Source organism: Stigmatopora nigra, chromosome 13 (genome assembly GCF_051989575.1).
Source record: "Stigmatopora nigra isolate UIUO_SnigA chromosome 13, RoL_Snig_1.1, whole genome shotgun sequence".
NCBI lineage: Eukaryota > Metazoa > Chordata > Actinopteri > Syngnathiformes > Syngnathidae > Stigmatopora > Stigmatopora nigra.
Genome location: NC_135520.1, coordinates 11969857 through 11986995, shown reverse-complemented (window position 1 = coordinate 11986995; position 17139 = coordinate 11969857). Strand labels below are relative to the sequence as shown.

General features: G+C 41.6%; 2 protein-coding genes across 5 annotated transcripts in view; one reads left to right on the top strand and one right to left on the bottom strand.

The window, feature by feature from the left end:
* The first annotated feature begins 1101 nt into the window (after positions 1-1101).
* Positions 1102-9691, top strand: LOC144206039 (uncharacterized). Of its 2 annotated transcripts, XM_077730722.1 has the most exons (22): positions 1102-1837; positions 2070-2144; positions 2206-2289; positions 2352-2402; positions 2473-2568; positions 2720-2821; positions 4734-4778; positions 4838-4900; positions 6598-6660; positions 6738-6800; positions 7362-7424; positions 7494-7547; positions 7625-7687; positions 7770-7841; positions 7918-7980; positions 8051-8104; positions 8224-8286; positions 8396-8458; positions 8710-8772; positions 8852-8902; positions 8970-9098; positions 9162-9689. In XM_077730722.1, exons 1-22 carry the CDS (start codon positions 1183-1185, stop codon positions 9452-9454), a joined length of 2328 nt encoding a protein of 775 aa, XP_077586848.1. In that variant the 5' UTR covers positions 1102-1182; the 3' UTR covers positions 9455-9689. The 2 variants fall into 2 exon arrangements, with proteins under 2 accessions (XP_077586848.1, XP_077586849.1); XM_077730723.1 differs by lacking the exon at positions 8710-8772 and having other exon boundaries at positions 9162-9691.
* The window catches only part of mapkbp1 (mitogen-activated protein kinase binding protein 1), a 31178-nt gene continuing 21511 nt past the window's right edge, over positions 7473-17139 (bottom strand). The window contains exons 18-29 of one of the 3 annotated variants that reach the window (XM_077730721.1): positions 15766-15829; positions 15486-15682; positions 15391-15416; positions 15212-15328; positions 15029-15136; positions 13938-14187; positions 11758-11983; positions 11497-11693; positions 10622-11071; positions 10056-10141; positions 9845-9959; positions 7473-9176 (exon numbers count right to left, since the gene is read on the bottom strand). In XM_077730721.1, coding sequence (XP_077586847.1) covers positions 9082-9176; positions 9845-9959; positions 10056-10141; positions 10622-11071; positions 11497-11693; positions 11758-11983; positions 13938-14187; positions 15029-15136; positions 15212-15328; positions 15391-15416; positions 15486-15682; positions 15766-15829 — 1931 coding nt within the window. In that variant the 3' untranslated portion in view covers positions 7473-9081. Of the gene's footprint in view, positions 9960-10055; positions 10142-10535; positions 11072-11496; positions 11694-11757; positions 11984-13937; positions 14188-15028; positions 15137-15211; positions 15329-15390; positions 15417-15485; positions 15683-15765; positions 15830-17139 lie in introns of all 3 variants that reach the window. The other 2 variants (XM_077730720.1, XR_013328283.1) reach the window with 2 other exon arrangements.

Below are 17139 nucleotides of genomic sequence, written 5' to 3'. Positions count from 1 at the left end.
CTAAATGTCCAAAATCTGGTGGGGCCTTTCATGGTATGAAACAGGTGCTGGAATTATAGTAAAAAAAATAGCACCTCCAAATTATAAAATATAAACCTTTGGGTAATGCTTTGGGTAGATGGGTTGTCTAGGAATAAATAGAATGGGCAAAACTCGAACAGAATGCAAGATACATGGACAGCTACTAAAACAAACTGTAGAGACGAAACTATTGCCACCGCATACAAAAAGCTAAAATGATAGCATTAACAGAGGGTATAACAACATGCAAAACATGGAGATTAATTTTTTTTAAAAACGGTTAAAATACTTTAGTGGGGGTGTATGTGTGTTTAAATGTGTTACAACTTTTCTGTTATTGCATTATTGTTAAACAAAGAGTTAATCACAGCCACACAAATGGCAGTCACTCATCCTGTTTGACGGGGGCAATCAACAGCGGCAATTGAACTTCCAAAACAAATTAAAATTTGTAGATGTGTGACACGCAAACCTAATACATTAATTACCTAGTTCCTTCTGGAATGATTTATGCTGATAGGGCAGCTAAAGGGGGTGAAGTAACAAGAAGCCCCCCTCGGGATTGTGGTTTCCACCTGTGATGAAAATGTACAACCCAAATTAAAAGACTGAGGATTAGCGCATCAACCTTACGGTTCTGGGATCTACTAATGAAAGCGGGGTGAATCCAGACCTTCCAGAGTGGAGTATTCCTGGTGTCCTCGAGAATTTGTGGGTTTTTCTCCTGGTACTAGCAATATAGTAAAGCAATTGGTGATTGACTAACAAACATTCTTGGCAATCTTCGTCAAAATGTATAAAGAATAGATAAATTGTACTGACAAAGTATTATAACTATACTAAAAGAAATAGTAGAGATATTAACTGTAATAATAGTGAAGTTTAGTTTCATAGTGTGGTAATATTTTAGTATGCTAGTTTTGGACTAGTTTCCTTAGGTTATAAGTGGAAGTTTTGTGGTGTAATTTATGAGCGAGTAGATTAATAGATTACCAATGGTATGTGCAGAATCTGAAAGAAAATCTGTTCAGATCACATGATCTCTAATCTGCACACAAGCATTCATTGAAGTACACTCATGCATTGTTGGTCATGCCTACGAGTGAGTGTGTGTGATAGTGCGAAAGTGTGCAGGCTTGAGTGCCAGTCGGAATCGTCATTATGAAGTTTTCTGCATCTTCCACCATTCTGATTCTGCTCATGGGGTCATTCCAAGTCTTCGGTCTACTGCCGATTCTGGACCGTGACCAGTCGTTCAGGATGCGGACCATGGCGCGGGACTTGTCCGCCCCCCCGGAATTGCCAGTGATCTGGAATGAGCTAGAGGGGTTGAGACAGCTTGTCCTAAGCCTACAGACAGCGTTGGTAGACCAGCGGCAGTCTCTGAGGAACTCTGAGAGCCGTTTGAGGGACGGACAGGAGGCGACAGAAAAGCAGAGACTACAGTTCGACGCCATGCAGGTTCAGATGGACGCAGACAGGAAGTTGATCCTCAGCCTACAGGCAGCTGTGGTGGATCAACGCCAATCTCTCTGGACCACTGTGAGTCAGGAAGAAGTAGAGAAGCAAAGACAACAGCTGGAAGCCGTTCAAGTCCAAATGGATGCCGACAGGAAGCTGGTCTTCAACTTGCAGGCAGCTGCAACGGAACAGAGCAAGATTCTGCAAACCATCGAGAACCGCATGAAGGACGGCGAGCAAGCGGCTGAAAAGAATAGACTGGTTCTGAATTTGCTGCAGGAGCGGATGGAAGCGGACAAGAAGATGGTGAGCAACATCAGTGCCGATCTCAGGAAAAAGGAGGCGCTGCAGCAAGGTGAGTTCACTTGAGTTACTTCAGTACGGCTACTGGAAAATCTGTAAAATTATAAAAATTGGCCAGTTGACACCCAAATTCTATAAAATTGAAAGGTTCAGAAGAATTTCTAAGAATCGGGGAAAAAATGTAAATTCAGTCAGAACACGTAATTTCATCAATGACACACAATTGCACATCTACAAGTCAGGCCTACTAGGTAACAAAATCTTTTTCTTTGTGTGATACTTAGTGGAAGCGTTGAGGCTGCATTTCAGACTAAACACCGGTGAAACTTCTTTGGAGGACTTGAAGAGGCAGACATCAGGTGAGTCCAATTCTATTTGACTGAGCATGGAACGTTACAGACCATGACAAATAATCTCCAGCTCTGGCTAGTGACCTTCCCTTTCTAAAAACAAGGCTGAGGGCTAGTGAAAGTATCCTGGACCAGCTAAGAAGGAAGAGCTCAGGTGATCTTCAGCATTTCAAAGGTCAAGGGCACACAACCAATTAATTGTTGGTCTGTTTACAGTCCTCGCATCTCGCCTTTGCTTGGTAGAAGATCTGCGGAAGAGGAGCACAGGTGCAATTTGGTTCCCATTCCCTGTCTTTTTTACAGCAGAGGCCTGGTTTCAATAAGGTATACTTTCCAGTGGAGTGTTTGGAGTATCATGGAAATCAAAACTCCAGCAATGATCACATGGAAAAAGATACCCAAAGGCCAGTGGCAGAGTCCTATCTGAAAGGAGGTATATATCTTTGTTGCATCTCTTTGATGGCACTGTCATAGAGTATTTATCACCATCTATTGTAAAACAAAAAACAAAAAATCTACAACCAAAAATGACTTTATTTTCAAGGTATGAAGTCTTGAAAGTAACAATTGCTCCTGTTTTGCAGATTTATCCCATGTGCACCAAAACATAAGCAGACTTCATGCTCAACTACTACATCTTGAGAGCAAAGTGATGTCAGGAGACCAAAACCTACAGGACATCAGAGGTAACAACTATTTTTCAGATGTTTGTAGGTTGGAAACTTTGAAGGTCTTTATGTTTGAGGTTTTGACTCAGATCCTGGAAGTCTGGATTCAGGGAGATAAGATCATAGGGATCTGAAATCTATCAGTGTTAATTCTACAGGTCTTGTCTTCTGAAGGTTTTGATTTTATTTTTTATGTGTCGTAGCTGTAGCTGCAGTAGAGGTTTTATAGCCATAACATTGTTTTTGAGGGTTGGATTGCTTTGTTGAAGGCGCTACGAGAAAATGCACAGACCGTAACTGCAATATGAGAACCATGGTTCATAAATTGTTTTAAAAGTGAAATCAGTTGAATGCAGTCAGGTGCTGCTTGTTTTAACAGAAACTGGATTGGTCAAATTTTCCTGTACTGGCGGGGTTGGAACAAAAACCATGACCCACAAGAGCCCGTGAGGAGCGGTTTGGAGACCTCTGTGTCACACAGATTCCTGCGGAAGATTTTGATCCTGGAGGTGTTGACTCTAGTGTCTAGATTCTGGAAGAATGAATTGATGCATTCTTGATTCTGGAGGTCCTGAGGAAATTTTGACTATTGAAAAATGTATCCTGGGCGACCCGGTGGAGCGAGTGGTTAGCGCGTCAGCCTCACAGCTCTGGGGTCTTGGGTTCAAATTTAGGTCACGTCCACCTGTACAGAGTTTGCATGTTCACCCCCAGCCAGCGTGGGTCTCCTCCGGGTACTCTGGTTTTCTCCCACATTCCAAAAACATGCATGGTAGGCTGATTGGACACTCTAAATTCCCTCTAGGTATTGATGTGAGTGCGTGGTTGTCCGTCTCCTTATGGCCTGCAATCGACTGGCCACCGATTCAGGCTCTACCCCGCTTCTGGCCCGGAGACAGCTGGGATTGGCTCCAACACCCCCCGTGACCCCAAAGAGGATAAAGCGGTTCGGAAAATGAGATGAGAAATGTATCCTAAGATTCTGGAAATATAGACTATAGAGTTCTTGACTAGGTGGTTTTGATTTTGTGAGTCATTACTCTGAATGCCTTGTGTCAGAGGTTCTAATTCTGGGATATTAGATTTTTACAAGTCTGTACTCCGATGTTTATACTTTTTCTTAAATCTGGAGTTTCAATTCTGGGAGTAAAGTAAAATTCTGACCCAACCCGACCCGGCCTGTGGGTCCAAAAACCCAAGCCGACTGAACCCAAGGAATTTCTTTGCAGGCCCAAGCCCGAAGCAAACACAATTATTATTATTTTCTTTTTGTGAAGACTCGGGACTCTCGACTTGAGTCGGAAGGAGGAGGGGTGATTTACGATAACAGATTAAAGCCTGTATTTTGTGACAATCTAAGTCAAACAAGACTGTATAAACATATACATCTTTTATATGATAATACCGATAGATGTATGACCATTTCAACTGTTTAAATGCCTGCTTAGCGTCGAGGTGCCAGTCTTTTTGCTCTCGTATAAGAGCAAGGCGCCACATTGACTACATTCAGCGAAGCGACGCCAACTTAATCAATTTGAAGCTATTCCAAAATGCACTCTTATCGGTACCGGTGCGTGTTTAGGATATCCTTAACTCCTTGCGGCATTCATGTGACGATTGCAATTACATTACAGCACCTTCTGTTGACCCATAATTCAAAATTATTTTATAACAAGTATTCCTTAGTTTGGTATCCACACATTGTTTTAGTATACATTTTAAAAACATGTATTTTTTTTTAAGTCAGTGAGAGAGACCACACATGGTTCAAGTGGTATACAGCAAGAGAGAAGCTCAGCCTGACCCGAACCTGAAGTATTGATTGACATTTTCGGCCTGAGCCGACCCAAATTTCGGGTCGTGTTCGGGCTGAAGATCTTACCTCTAGAGTAAAGACTCATTGGCATCTTAATTTTCTGTTTGCTTGCAGCTGCTGTGGTAAACAAACAGAACGACACACAGATACAAAGTGAAGGTAAGCAAACAATGTGTGCGTATTTGTTTGCATTCCGATTAGATAATTTTGACCAACAGGGTTGGAGATGCGTCTGAGTGTGGTGGAAAACCTTGTAGAAGATTTGCAGATTGACAAGTCAGGTGAGGTTCTTGATGCTTCTCGAACCTGCGATTATTAGGATAAATGAGGTGTCGGCAATCCAAAATGTTGAAAGATGGAGGAAGAAACAAATATGTCTTGCAGCCGCATAAAATTAAAAGCCTTATAATAAAGGTAACATATGCGGTATGTATCTATATTAGCCTACTATCAAAATGACTTAATTGCCTACAAATACATTCATGATGAAATTTTTCTCCTTCCCACAGTACACTTTAGAGAACCACACCACCTGACTGTTCTGTTGTACGATGTTACCTGAGGTGTAACTTCATTACGATATTAGTGAATTATGCTTCATAGCTTTGATGAAATTAAAGAAATGCGATTTTTAATGTCATTTTTATTTTGAAGATTCAACAAATCAACAACAAATGCGAATAACGTGCTTTCCGCCATCTGAAAATACACAGCTTATTATTCCCCTGGTTGCAACGGTGCTCGGACGTTTGGTCGTCGGTCTTTTGGTCACCGGTCAAATGGTTACAGAGAGTTTACTGTTGAAGCCAGTTCTCAAAATTATATTCATGAGAGAGAGAGTTAAATATCTAAGTGCTGTTTAATATCTAAGTGCATTTGACCGGCGACCAAAAGGGACCGAAAGACCAGCGACCAAACGTGCGGTCACGGGTTGCAACAAACTTTGCTGTAGGAGTGGAGTTATGGATATGCAATCCACTTAAATCTATTTTTGCAGTCCTCTAAATTCTCAAGAAGTAATGCAATCCCACTTCACTCTCATTTATGGATTTGTTCATACAGACGCTCCCCTACTTACGAACAAGATAGGTTCCGAGCGCTTGTTCATAAGTTGAAAGTGTTCATAAGTCGAAATTGTTCAAATTGAAGTCGAGTCAGTGCTCTATTTTGTATTATAATTTATGTTTAAGGCCTAAATAAGTATATTGAAGGTTTATATAAGTGCATTTGTATGTTTAAGGCTTGTATAAGTAACCAGCATTGGTTTGTACTGAAAAAAACATTTAATAAAATGGAGAATACATACAGTACTGTATATATACATTAAAGAGATGGAGTAAGAGATTTACGAGAAACTGGCCGAAAGAAGTTGTCTACTGACGATTGCATTTTCTTTTTTTTCATCATAAATGCGGTAGCACTGTATGGCATCATTCAATTGATTTGCAACCTTTGTGCAACGTTCCATATTTGGGTCCTGCTGCTCGATCTTTCTGTTTATAAATGATACTGACGGCCGAACGATACAAGTTGTATTCCCGTGTAATGCTCACGCGCATCAAGCGTCTTTATTATTGCCACTTTTGTTTCAAATGAAACAAATAGAAGCCTTTCGCTTTTCACCAACCAAATTGAATAATGGATACACAAGATATTTAATGATAGAAATGAAAAAGGTACTTTGCGCACTGGAGATACGTCACACACTTCCTCATTGCAACTAATCGGGCAGAGCAAGGTTGATGCTGGGTGAGCTGAATTCTCACAGCGCCAGGCGCCGGAATTAACGGCGGAAAGAAGCACTACTCGGAAAAAGGCGCGCAATACAAAATCGAACTTACGAACATTTTTCGACAAAAACGCAATTTGCAGATATCTTCGTATGTACCGTTTGTTGAATGTTCGCAAGTAGGGGAGTGTCTGTAATAGAACTGTAAAAGGTTCTGCTCAGGTTTCCCTGCTGATATTCATTTTTCAGTCAAATCAACTCAACTTTCTAGTATGGAAGGACAACTGGCTGTCGGACGCATCAATACTGCAGGTATACTAGCACTTTCAGCATATTAGCATTCAAATATGCTGACTAATAGCTAATTGGGTGCAATGTTTCATTTGAAGCTCTAGAGGTCAGCGTGAGGACAATTGCAGGTCAGGTGGAAAACCTGAATGCTCTCAAATCAGGTCAGTCAGTCAGTGTTCTCTCAATATTAGCATGTTTTTCAACAATGGGAAATTCCACCTCCTTAACAAATTGTTATTAAAACTTAGTTCGGATAACAAAACTTGACAACACGGAAGCAAGCCTGACGCAAAACATTGTAATTCTAATGTATTGCCAATATTGTAATCATCTCGTTCTCTATATATTCTCATCATGCCATGTTTGTCAATGTTATCATGTTAATCTTTCATCAGTTTTTTCCCCCTCAGTTATCATGTGACTCATCCTATCTAGCTATTTAAGTCATAGTTTCCTTATGTCACTATAAAGTTTTAATTGTCTCATGTGCCAGAAATTATGTTCTCATGTTATGCTTGTTCCTATGAAACTATAATTTTGTTTAGTTTAATGTCAAATTGAGTTACAGATTTGCTTTTTGTCATGTTTAATTACATTTTGCTGATTAATTCGTTATTGTTGTCATATCAGTCAGATTCTAATATCACAATGTCAAATCGTTCTCACATTACTCTCATGGTGTTGTTATGTGATTGTATTGTGGTGTTGAATTTTGTGTGCAGTGTTAGAAGTCCAATTTAATGGCAGTGAGAAAGTTTTGGAAGAACTCAAGATGGAATTCAAAGGTTTGTGTAGTGATGAGGACATGGGAAAAATGCACACAACATTAATAATCTGTTCATGAAATCTTTAAGGTCAGATGACAAAACTTCACAACATGGAGTTACAACTGACTCTCAATATTGCGGGTAATCTCATATAATTCACCTTGTCATTATCATTAATCCCATAATATTTTCATCATATTGTGACATTGCATACGTAGCAATGGATGTCCGACTCAACGTCACTGAGAAACATCTGGAAGAACTTAAGAGTGAATGCACAGGTAGTGGTGTAATTGTTTTTTGTGTGTGTGTGTGTGTGTGTGTGTTTGTAAAAGTGTAATTTAGATATGTCACTGATGTTAGGCGAGTCCATGGTGGTGACACAGAGCCTGAAACTCACAGATCAAGTGGAGGATCTTTGGTCAAAAACCACAGGTGATGAGCGCATAACAATGTATATAACATTGCTCTCATCATAAACTGTGTTGTGTTATTAATATTGTGTGAGTAGCGTTGGAAATCAGATCTAACATGACTGCAACATTTCTGGAGGAACTAAAGACTGAATCCACAGGCAAGTGTGCATGTAAGAACATGGAAATATTTAAACATCTGATGATAATCACCATCTTGACTTCCTTTAGTTCAGACGACAAAACTTTCCAGCATGGAGTGGCAACTGACGCACAACACTATAGGTACTGTCATGTTGTTCCTGTGCCGATATGTTCTCGTTACCCCTATTTTGTTATTTTTTTTAACGTCAGTATCATGTCATTTTCATGTGAGTGTTGTGCTGTTGTCATTGTGCGTGCAGTGTTGACAGAGCAACTGAATGTCAGTGAGAAAGTTTTGAAAGAGCTCAAGACTGAAAGCACAGGTAAGTGTGTGCGTTTTCCTGCGTGCGTGTGCATGCGTAGTTATACTTTTTGAGTGAAACCATGAGAAACTGAAAATCACCATCGTCATTCTTGATGAAAATTCTTTAGCTCAGACAAGACAAGTTTCCAGCATGGAGTTGCGACTGATACAGAATATTCACAACAATGAAGGTATTCTCATTTTGTTTTTGTGGCATGTTCATGTTGTCAATGACATAATTCCTAAGCTCCTTTGTTAATTCTCTCATTTTACTCTCATGTTACAATCAGGATATTTTTACTGTTAGTATTGTCAGTTGGCTAGATTCTTTAGATACATTTTGTTTTTTGTATGTTCATTTTCGTATGTCATCCATTTTGCTTTTATCCAATGCAAATGTCTAATTTTTGTTCTCATGTTCTAATGTTGTTGTGCGTGTCAGTATTGCAAGGAAAGTTCAACATGAGTGAACAAATAGTGAACGACTTGAAGGCGACAAATGAAGGTCTCACAATAAGAGTCTGCACGTTTTAAACATTTGGGAATGTTTAACAGTTTTGTGTGTTTGATGTTTTTTGTTCCAGAGTTGATGTTCCGGTTGCGTGATTTGGAGCGACGTAGCGTGCAGTCTTCAGGTCGTGAAGTCGTACGTCGAGTCTTTCTCACGTTAGGATTGTAGGTAATCGGTAATGTTGTTCACAGGTGAGATGAAGGTTGCCTTTGCTGCTGCGCTGACTGACTCAGGATCGATTGGACCCTTCGACTGGGAGACCACTTTGATCTTCTCCAAGGTTTTCACCAATGTGGGTCGCGCTTACGACGAGACCTCAGGTGAGCGTTGATGACTCAAGGAAATAATGAAGTCACACAAGATTGGCCTCGTTTTGTGCACAGGTGTGTTCACAGCACCTGTGGGCGGCGTTTACGTGTTTAGTTTCACAGCGGCTGACTTCCTGAAAGGCTACATGGGTGTTACGCTGTACCACAACCAGGACCCAATAGTCTCCAGCCTGGATCTCAACAATCACGGTGGCTACACCTCCGCCACCAATGGCGCTCTGATTCGGCTGGCGATGGGAGATTCTGTACGCCTAAGTTTGCCTGCTAGCTACAGACTTTACGATGACAAGCGCAGTTTTAGCGTTTTCAGCGGATTCTTGCTTTTCTCACTTGAGGCCAACCAATGACACACCCTCTTTCGATATCTGCTTACAAGTTGCAAACATTTAATTAAGAACGTGTTAAACACTCAAAAAAATCATGTGACATGTTTTGAGGTCCGCTGTTAATCATCTATTGTGTTTTCACAGTTCCAGGGAACAAGAAATGATTGTTGACAGTCAATAAAGTTTTTGTTCAAAGTGTAATTGTCGCTACACTGTCAATAAGAGATCCCCCCCCTAGAACAGGGAGTGATGTAGAATTCTGAGAAGGGAGCGGGGGACCTGTGTTGTGATTTTCCTAAAGGGGGCTGAGCTTCTTGTTAACTGCTTGGAGCAGCAACATGGAATACTCCTCCAAGAGAACAGCCATCCTTTCCTGGTCTGTTCCCGACAGGAGGGCCCCACCAGACTTGCCTTCTCCTAACGGCAGCGACTGGAGCTCCGCCCGCATGGCCTGGAGGGCTTCTAATAGGATGCCCTCCATTTGAGCGTGTTCAGGGCCAGCACCTCCCATATTTGCGGCACTCACCTGCAAGGTTAATGAGGTACATGAAAAAAAGAGGCATAAGAGTAAGTTAGGGCTGGAGGATTGGGGGCGGGGGGTCTATTGAGGGAACTTGCCTACCTTCCTGTAGAGTTTGGTTGTCTGCTTGAAGCAGCTCAGCATCTGATTGGTCAACACTCGGCAAGACTCAATGCTGGCCGTTGGGTCTGCAGGAAAATGATGTTAAAACTAGGTGGGGGTCTTGTGATACGTTGTTTGACAAAACAACAGACCAAACCATAGGCATAAAGTTAACTTACAAAAACTTGTATTTTTTTGTAAAATCAAGCTACATTTTACTTATAATTACTAAAGAACTGAAATGTAGAATTGTTCAGGTGGAAAAAAAGACTTTTAGGACGATTTTGTCTGTTTATACTGTGCGATCATAATTCTCTGATTCTTGAAAAAAAATTGTCAAAAAACTTCAATTCAGCTACTCCGAAAGAAATATAAAACATAGGGGTATATTCCACGCAAATTTTGCTATCCACAGTGAAAGGTGAGTATTGACTGTCTTTAGGTAGGACAAGTTGAAGGGCTTAGGGGACAGTGTCTCACCGGCCGGTGACAGACAAGAAGAGGAGAGATGATGAAGCCGAGCCCAGATGAAAAGATGACAGGATGAAGAAGTGAAGGGCCCAAACCTGCGTCATTCTGAGGCTTGGGAGTGGCCGAGGTCGCAAAGAGGGCAGCGGTCCTGATGCTCGTGATGGAAGGTTTGTCAGGCAGTAGGAGATGGGGGGTTGGGACGGCCAGGTTTCCAAGGCAACCTGGTAGTGGGACAGAATGGACGAGAACTGCAGAGGTTTGGTGAGCACCAGATGCTGCCGCCGCTGTCAGTCCAACTTGGTTCAGAGTGTCGCCCAGTGAAGCAGAGCAGGATATTTTGGCAGTGGAACTAGCAGTGGGACTCATATAGGAGCGCGAGGTGCCCATCGATGGGGACTGACACCTCCTGGGTAGCGTTGCAGCGACAGCCATCGGCTGAGGTGATCTAGGAATGCCGGAATGAAGATCTTGAGGAAGCATGTCTGCAGTTGGACTCCGCCAGGGGAGTGAGGAGAAGGATGTCGGACGCTGCGGAGCCACACTATCTGTAAAAGACCAAAAACAGTCACTCTTCAACTATTATTGTCATGTTTCGTTGGGATTTAGGTGGCTGAGTGTGTTTTTACCTATTGTGTATTTTCAGTGCTGCTTCCGTCATGTAACACAGATATGTGTAATTGTCTTGTCAACCAACCCCTGTCTATGTATTTAAACCCAGTGTCATTGTGAGTCTGGTGTTGGAGTATTGTCTGATGTCGGTGTGCGTCTTCCTTCCAATCAGTAAGTTTCTTTTTGTTTTGTTTACCTGGTTTTAATTTGTACGTCCTCTAATTACAATTAAAACCCTATGTCTGTGCACCTAATTGTTGCCTTATTTCCTGCTCATGGGTCCACTACGCTCCTCCACCGAGAATTCATAATAATAACTCTGGCAAATCTGTAAAAGCCAAATAGCAGAGGGAAACTCTACCTGGACTCCCTGCAAGTCTCTTGGGGTCTGACTCTTTCTTCACTAAGGAGGCATCGAGGTCCTGCTGCTTCACCTCTGGTAGGCAACTTGCAATTTTGTTTGAAGTCCACGTCAGATTTGGGTCCTGATTCTGAATCTCAGACTGCATCAGGTGAGACTTTGCCTCCATACTGTCTGACTTGACGGGGACACTCGGGCTAACAGAAAAAGGTGATGGAAACACAGAACTGGCAACTGATCAAGAGGAAGACTAGGCGATACCTGGCAGCAGGGTTCAGCGCGAGAAACCTGGAGGACATGCTGATGCTCTCATTGGTGCTGTGTGCATTTTTGCTGGGTCCCTCTGTGATGTCAGCCAGAGTTACAAAGTGTTTCTTTAGAAAGTCCTCCTGGTTCGGAGATTGCTGCACCGACCCGGGATCTTCCTCCGCTTCCAGGGAGTCGCCGTCGTCACTCAGGCAGTCTGTCTGCTCCATGGCCTCCATGTCTAGTGCAGAAAGATAAACCCAAAATGTGCAAAACAACAAAAGTGTAAGTGCAAGCCTTTTCATACAACTGTATTTAAAAAGAAAGAAAGACAAGATTGTCTGGTTTGGTCCCTTTTTTGAGGACAAAATAACCCACATGTTATAACTGTTTTTTTCTTCACTCTGACTATATATTTTTTTGGCCTACATTCATAATCGTGTGACAACAGTGCTGAAGATGATGACACATCTGGGTAATCTTTTTTTTACGAAATTGAAGTATTAAAGAGAAATGTAATTTAACTTATTTCAAAAGTTGCTGGCGCAATCCACTGCAAATAAGTTCGCCAAACTTGCTTACGTACTCCAACTTTGTTTTTTCTCCTTTTCTCCTCCTCTCCTACCCTAACCCATTCTCATGGGTAACAATGGTCATTTCAGTTTTGAAGTCAGAATGGATTCATGATATGTGTAGTTCTAGAGGGTGTTTCACGATTGGAAAGAAGGACAAGAACAACAAAAACATGTACCTACACATGATACGTTCATTATTTAACTTCACAGTGTATTGACTTCAGGTAAAAACGAGGGTGAAGCTTCAATTCCACACTTACAAAGGAGGGCTACGCCAAGTACATGGGTGACATCATCGCTAAATTAGAATGCTTGAAAAACTACATGTGCACAGGTCGTGCCGGCGAGTGCGAGTCCAAGGGGGTTAAGGCAGTAAAAAAAAAAATAAAATAAACAGTGCGTAGATCAGGGGTGCTAATTACGTCGACCGCAATCGACCAGTCGATCGAAACCCCTGACCCTATGATTGGTAGAAAGCACAACAGTAAGGTTTGATCCAGAAGTTGAACACTATCGGTTGTCTGGAAAAAGGGTAGATTGCCGTTTGGCTTCTTGAAAAGGAGATAGTGTTGCCCCACTACTTTCCGGTTCAGCTACCGCGGACTCAAAGCTTCACGGATTTTTTTTGGAAAAAAAAAATACAAATACAAATATTACATTGAAACAACATATTTTACAGTTTTTTTTTGTTATAACATGAATTTCACTCTCTCTACCCATATTGTATATGGTGTACTGTATACAGGGGGGTAAAAAAATAAAATAAGAATATAAATATATATATTATCATTATTTTTTTTTTTGGAATTAAATTCAAATTAAGCCTTTTTGAAGGGGAATCCCTACTTCGCGGAAATTCACGTATCGCGGGTGGTCCCGGTCCCCATTAACCGCGATAACCGAGGGAACATTGTATTGGAGCGTAAAAGTGTGAGCACCCCTGATATTGACATCGGACTAATAAGGACTTCCAATATACAAGGCAAAAGATTGGCATACCAGCCAGCCAATTGTATGGTGGTTTGGCGTTGCGACAGCAACTTGGCACAATATCACCTCATACCCATTGCTTTCATCAGAGAAAGTAAACATTTTACTTAAGTTTTTGTTTGATGAATGGAAGATATAGATGGCTCCAGCCACATGTTTAACTTTAGTGGCAAGGCCTACCATCCCCGTAGTAAATAAATGTAATCCATCCATACACATTATAGTACTTGTTGGAATATTGGTGCCCACATTTAACATTTACAGCTTTAGTTGAGAAAGTCAAATGCCATTTATCCCCCAAGAAGAAAGACAGAACAAAATTAAACTGATCAGGGGTAGGCGACGTCTGTGGATAAAATTCAACATGTCTGTGCAAAGCTGGAGGGAGCTCCATAATGGGTGGAGGAAAGGATGATGGGACCTTGAGGCGGGGTTTCAGTCGTGATGTAAAACCTTTATGAAAGTTTAAAATCTCTTGTTTTTGGAAAAAGTGCCAAACAACAAAATTATTGGATATATTAGCATTTTTGGGGGTCTTCAAAAACATTTCCATGTGTCAACACTGTCATGTATTAAGTTAAATGGGGTGGGAAAAAAATAAACAATGATATGGGGTCTTAAAAGCTTCACCTTTCCCTCCTGTAGCCGCATGAGGACTGGACGCTCTGGAGTTGAATCTGAGGGAGCAGCCGCTATCTGGGCTGGGTTTGTCTTCCTGTCCGCCTGCAGGACCGCCGCCCTTAACTTCAAAGTCATTGTCCAGGCTGACTGTATACTCCCATTGGTCAAGAAACATCACCGACTTCTCCCTCTCCAGACTCTGATTGTGTAGCAAGGTAAACTCTGGCTTGGATTTGGCCAGCACCTCAGTGTGCTCCACCTGTGGGAATAAAGCACCATCGTCTGGAAGCTTTGCAATACAAATGTAGATACTGTAGCTTGAGGTCAGAAGAAAAGGTTTCGTTGTAAAGGAAGGCTGCCGTCCAGAGAGGAGGGTTCCTTTACTCATGAGATCATTTACCATTTCTCGCATAGAAGCCGCACCCTCAAAATTGCCTTAAAATCATGCATGTAAATCTTTGTGTATGTATATATATATATGCATATCTCTCTCTCTCTCTCTCTCTCTCCCTCTCTCTCTCTCTCTCTCTCTCTCTCTCTCTCTCTCTCTCTCTCTCTCCCTCTCTCTCTCTCTCTCTCTCTCTCTCTCTCTCTCTCTCTATCCATCCATCCATCCATCCATCTATATCTCTATATCTAGATCTCTAGATATAGAGATATAGAGATATAGAGAGATATAGAAAGATATAGAGATATAGAGAGATATAGAGAGATATAGAGAGATAGAGAGAGATATAGAGAGATAGAGAGAGATAGAGAGAGATAGAGAGATATGGAGAGATGGAGAGATGGAGAGATGGAGAGATGGATAGATGGATAGATGGATAGATGGATAGATGGATAGATGGATAGATGGATAGATGGATAGATGGATAGATGGATAGATGGATAGATGGATAGATGGATAGATGGATAGATGGATAGATGGATAGATGGATAGATGGATAGATGGATAGATGGATAGATGGATAGATGGATCGATGGATAGATCGATAGATACATACACATATATACATACATATACATATATACATACATATATATACATACATACACACATATACACACAAAATCGGTGACATTTACATTTCTAGACGCACCTGGAGGCTGAGGGTACTTCCGAGCGGCTGGTTGGCCCTCTGAGGTCCCGCCTCTGAGATCCAGACATCCCGGGAGCTGCATGGTGAGGGGTTGTCTTGTGTGAGTGTCTTTAGGAGTACAACAAAGATGAAGTACGATGTTAATGTTTTGAAATGTAGATTTGTGAATATCTCAACGTTTACCTGGACACCGCTAGTGAAGGTGTACAAGTCCAACTGTCTCAGGTCCAACATGGATGTCACAACAGGGACAGCATTGCCGCTGCACGAGTTCCTTTCCCACTGGCGGCGACGCGGGGCCTAAATAAGGAGAACGTTTCTAAAAAAGCAACTGTGAATGCAGAAAATCATATTTGACCCACCTTATTGCTGTCATTTATTGCTTCCACTGAGGAGAGAAATGGAGACATGCCATTATTTTGCTGAAATCTTTGGCGACATTACTGTGAGGACACACCTGCTTCTTCGTCCTCCTCCTTGTCGCTGTCTGACGAAAAAGCGACTACCCCAGGACGCTCTACCTCTGCGAGCTTTTCTGCCCGTTGCTTAGGTGCATCACGGGACGCAAGGTGTCCGATAGGGAGCTTGAGGTCAGACAGACGCTGGCGCATCCGGCGGGTCAGCTCAGGACTTAACCGCCACACAAAGATGCAACTACACATAGACCCGCAAAATGTTGGACTGTGTAACCATGTTTGTTCATGTGTGAAGTGTGATAGCTGTCAATTAATTCGTACCTATCACCTGACCCACTGATGATGCGCGTGCAGTCGCTGCTGAACTTTAAGGCGGTCACAATCTCTGAGAAAGAGAGATATATAGGTTACTTCGGTTATGTTTAAATGCAGCCAATATGCCAGTTTAAGTCACTATTGGGTTAATTTATCATTCAGAGTTGCAAACTAATTTGCATATTCAACATCAATTCAGATAGAGCGTGAATATTCCCGCATTCTATGAAGGCTTTGTGGTAGCAAAGCTCAGCAAATTCGGACCCACATTCACAAACACGTAGCAAGAGGCACACTGCCAAAAGTTTGCAGCCAAAGTCACAAAGGCACAAATGCAGTCCCACGTATATAGCTAGAGCAGGGGAAGGGAACCTGTGGCTCGGCAGGCACATGTGGCTCTTTTGATGACTGCATATGTCTCTCCACTCTCCTGTGATGTAAATTATGGAAATCACTGGTGAGAGAGCCGATTTCCGAAAGTACTAATAGGAAGCATCCCATCGGATCGGCACAATAGCGTGACACTCACTACCTCTAGTGTTACTTTAGTAATATTTGTTTTCATTACCCTCTTCTTCATGCGTACATTAAATCTCATTGATTAGAAACAGCGTAATAATGTTGTCAGATGAATTTAGACTTTTTGTACTTTAATAGCAGTGAAATGACAAAAAAGTACACATTTTCATGTATGATTTCTTTTAAATTCTGAGTATGGCTCTCAAAAAAATAACATTTGAAAATATTAATTGTTTAAGGCTCTCTCTGTCAAAAAGGTTCCCGACCCCTGAGCTAGAGGTACAAATGTGTAATAAAATGTGTAACAAAAGTCACAAATGCGTACCTGAAGTAACAGATGTGTTACCCGCGGCGCAAATGTTTAACTGAACTCATGAATACGAAAACTAAAGTCACGTACACATTATGTGTATTATTATGTGTGGAGTGAATGCTGGGCTTCTCGAGTAAATGTGATTTGAGATGAGTTTTCGATTCAATCGAGTCAAAAATGCATTTGGAAAGTTATGTGTCGCACCGCTTGTATATACAATATAGCACGAGCATGCGCAACCGCACCAACATGAGTGTTTTGACCAGACAGACCATTACGGCCCCCATAAGACTTTGTCAATGGAGTCCGCTAGACAAGAGGTAAGTATATAATTGTAATTTACATGTATTTAAATATTACTGCTAAAGACAAAAAGACTAAGTTCATAATGTTTGAGAAATTTAGAAATACAGCGTCAAATTTTGATGAGAGTAGTTATACCTCTACTTACAGATGCCCCTACACGTGAAATTTTCAAGTTACGAATCCCTTTGATTCGCAAATTACTGTTACATTATATAAAAACAAAATGTAAGTTACGAAATCCC

Bases quoted from the DNA above. Each gene is read 5' to 3' on its own strand.
- LOC144206039 (XM_077730722.1), top strand. From the start codon at position 1,183: ATGAAGTTTTCTGCATCTTCCACCATTCTGATTCTGCTCATGGGGTCA. The intron at 7,981-8,050 runs GCAAGTGTGCAT...GACTTCCTTTAG, and splicing joins ACTAAAGACTGAATCCACAG to TTCAGACGACAAAACTTTCC. The intron at 8,105-8,223 runs GTACTGTCATGT...TTGTGCGTGCAG, and splicing joins ACTGACGCACAACACTATAG to TGTTGACAGAGCAACTGAAT.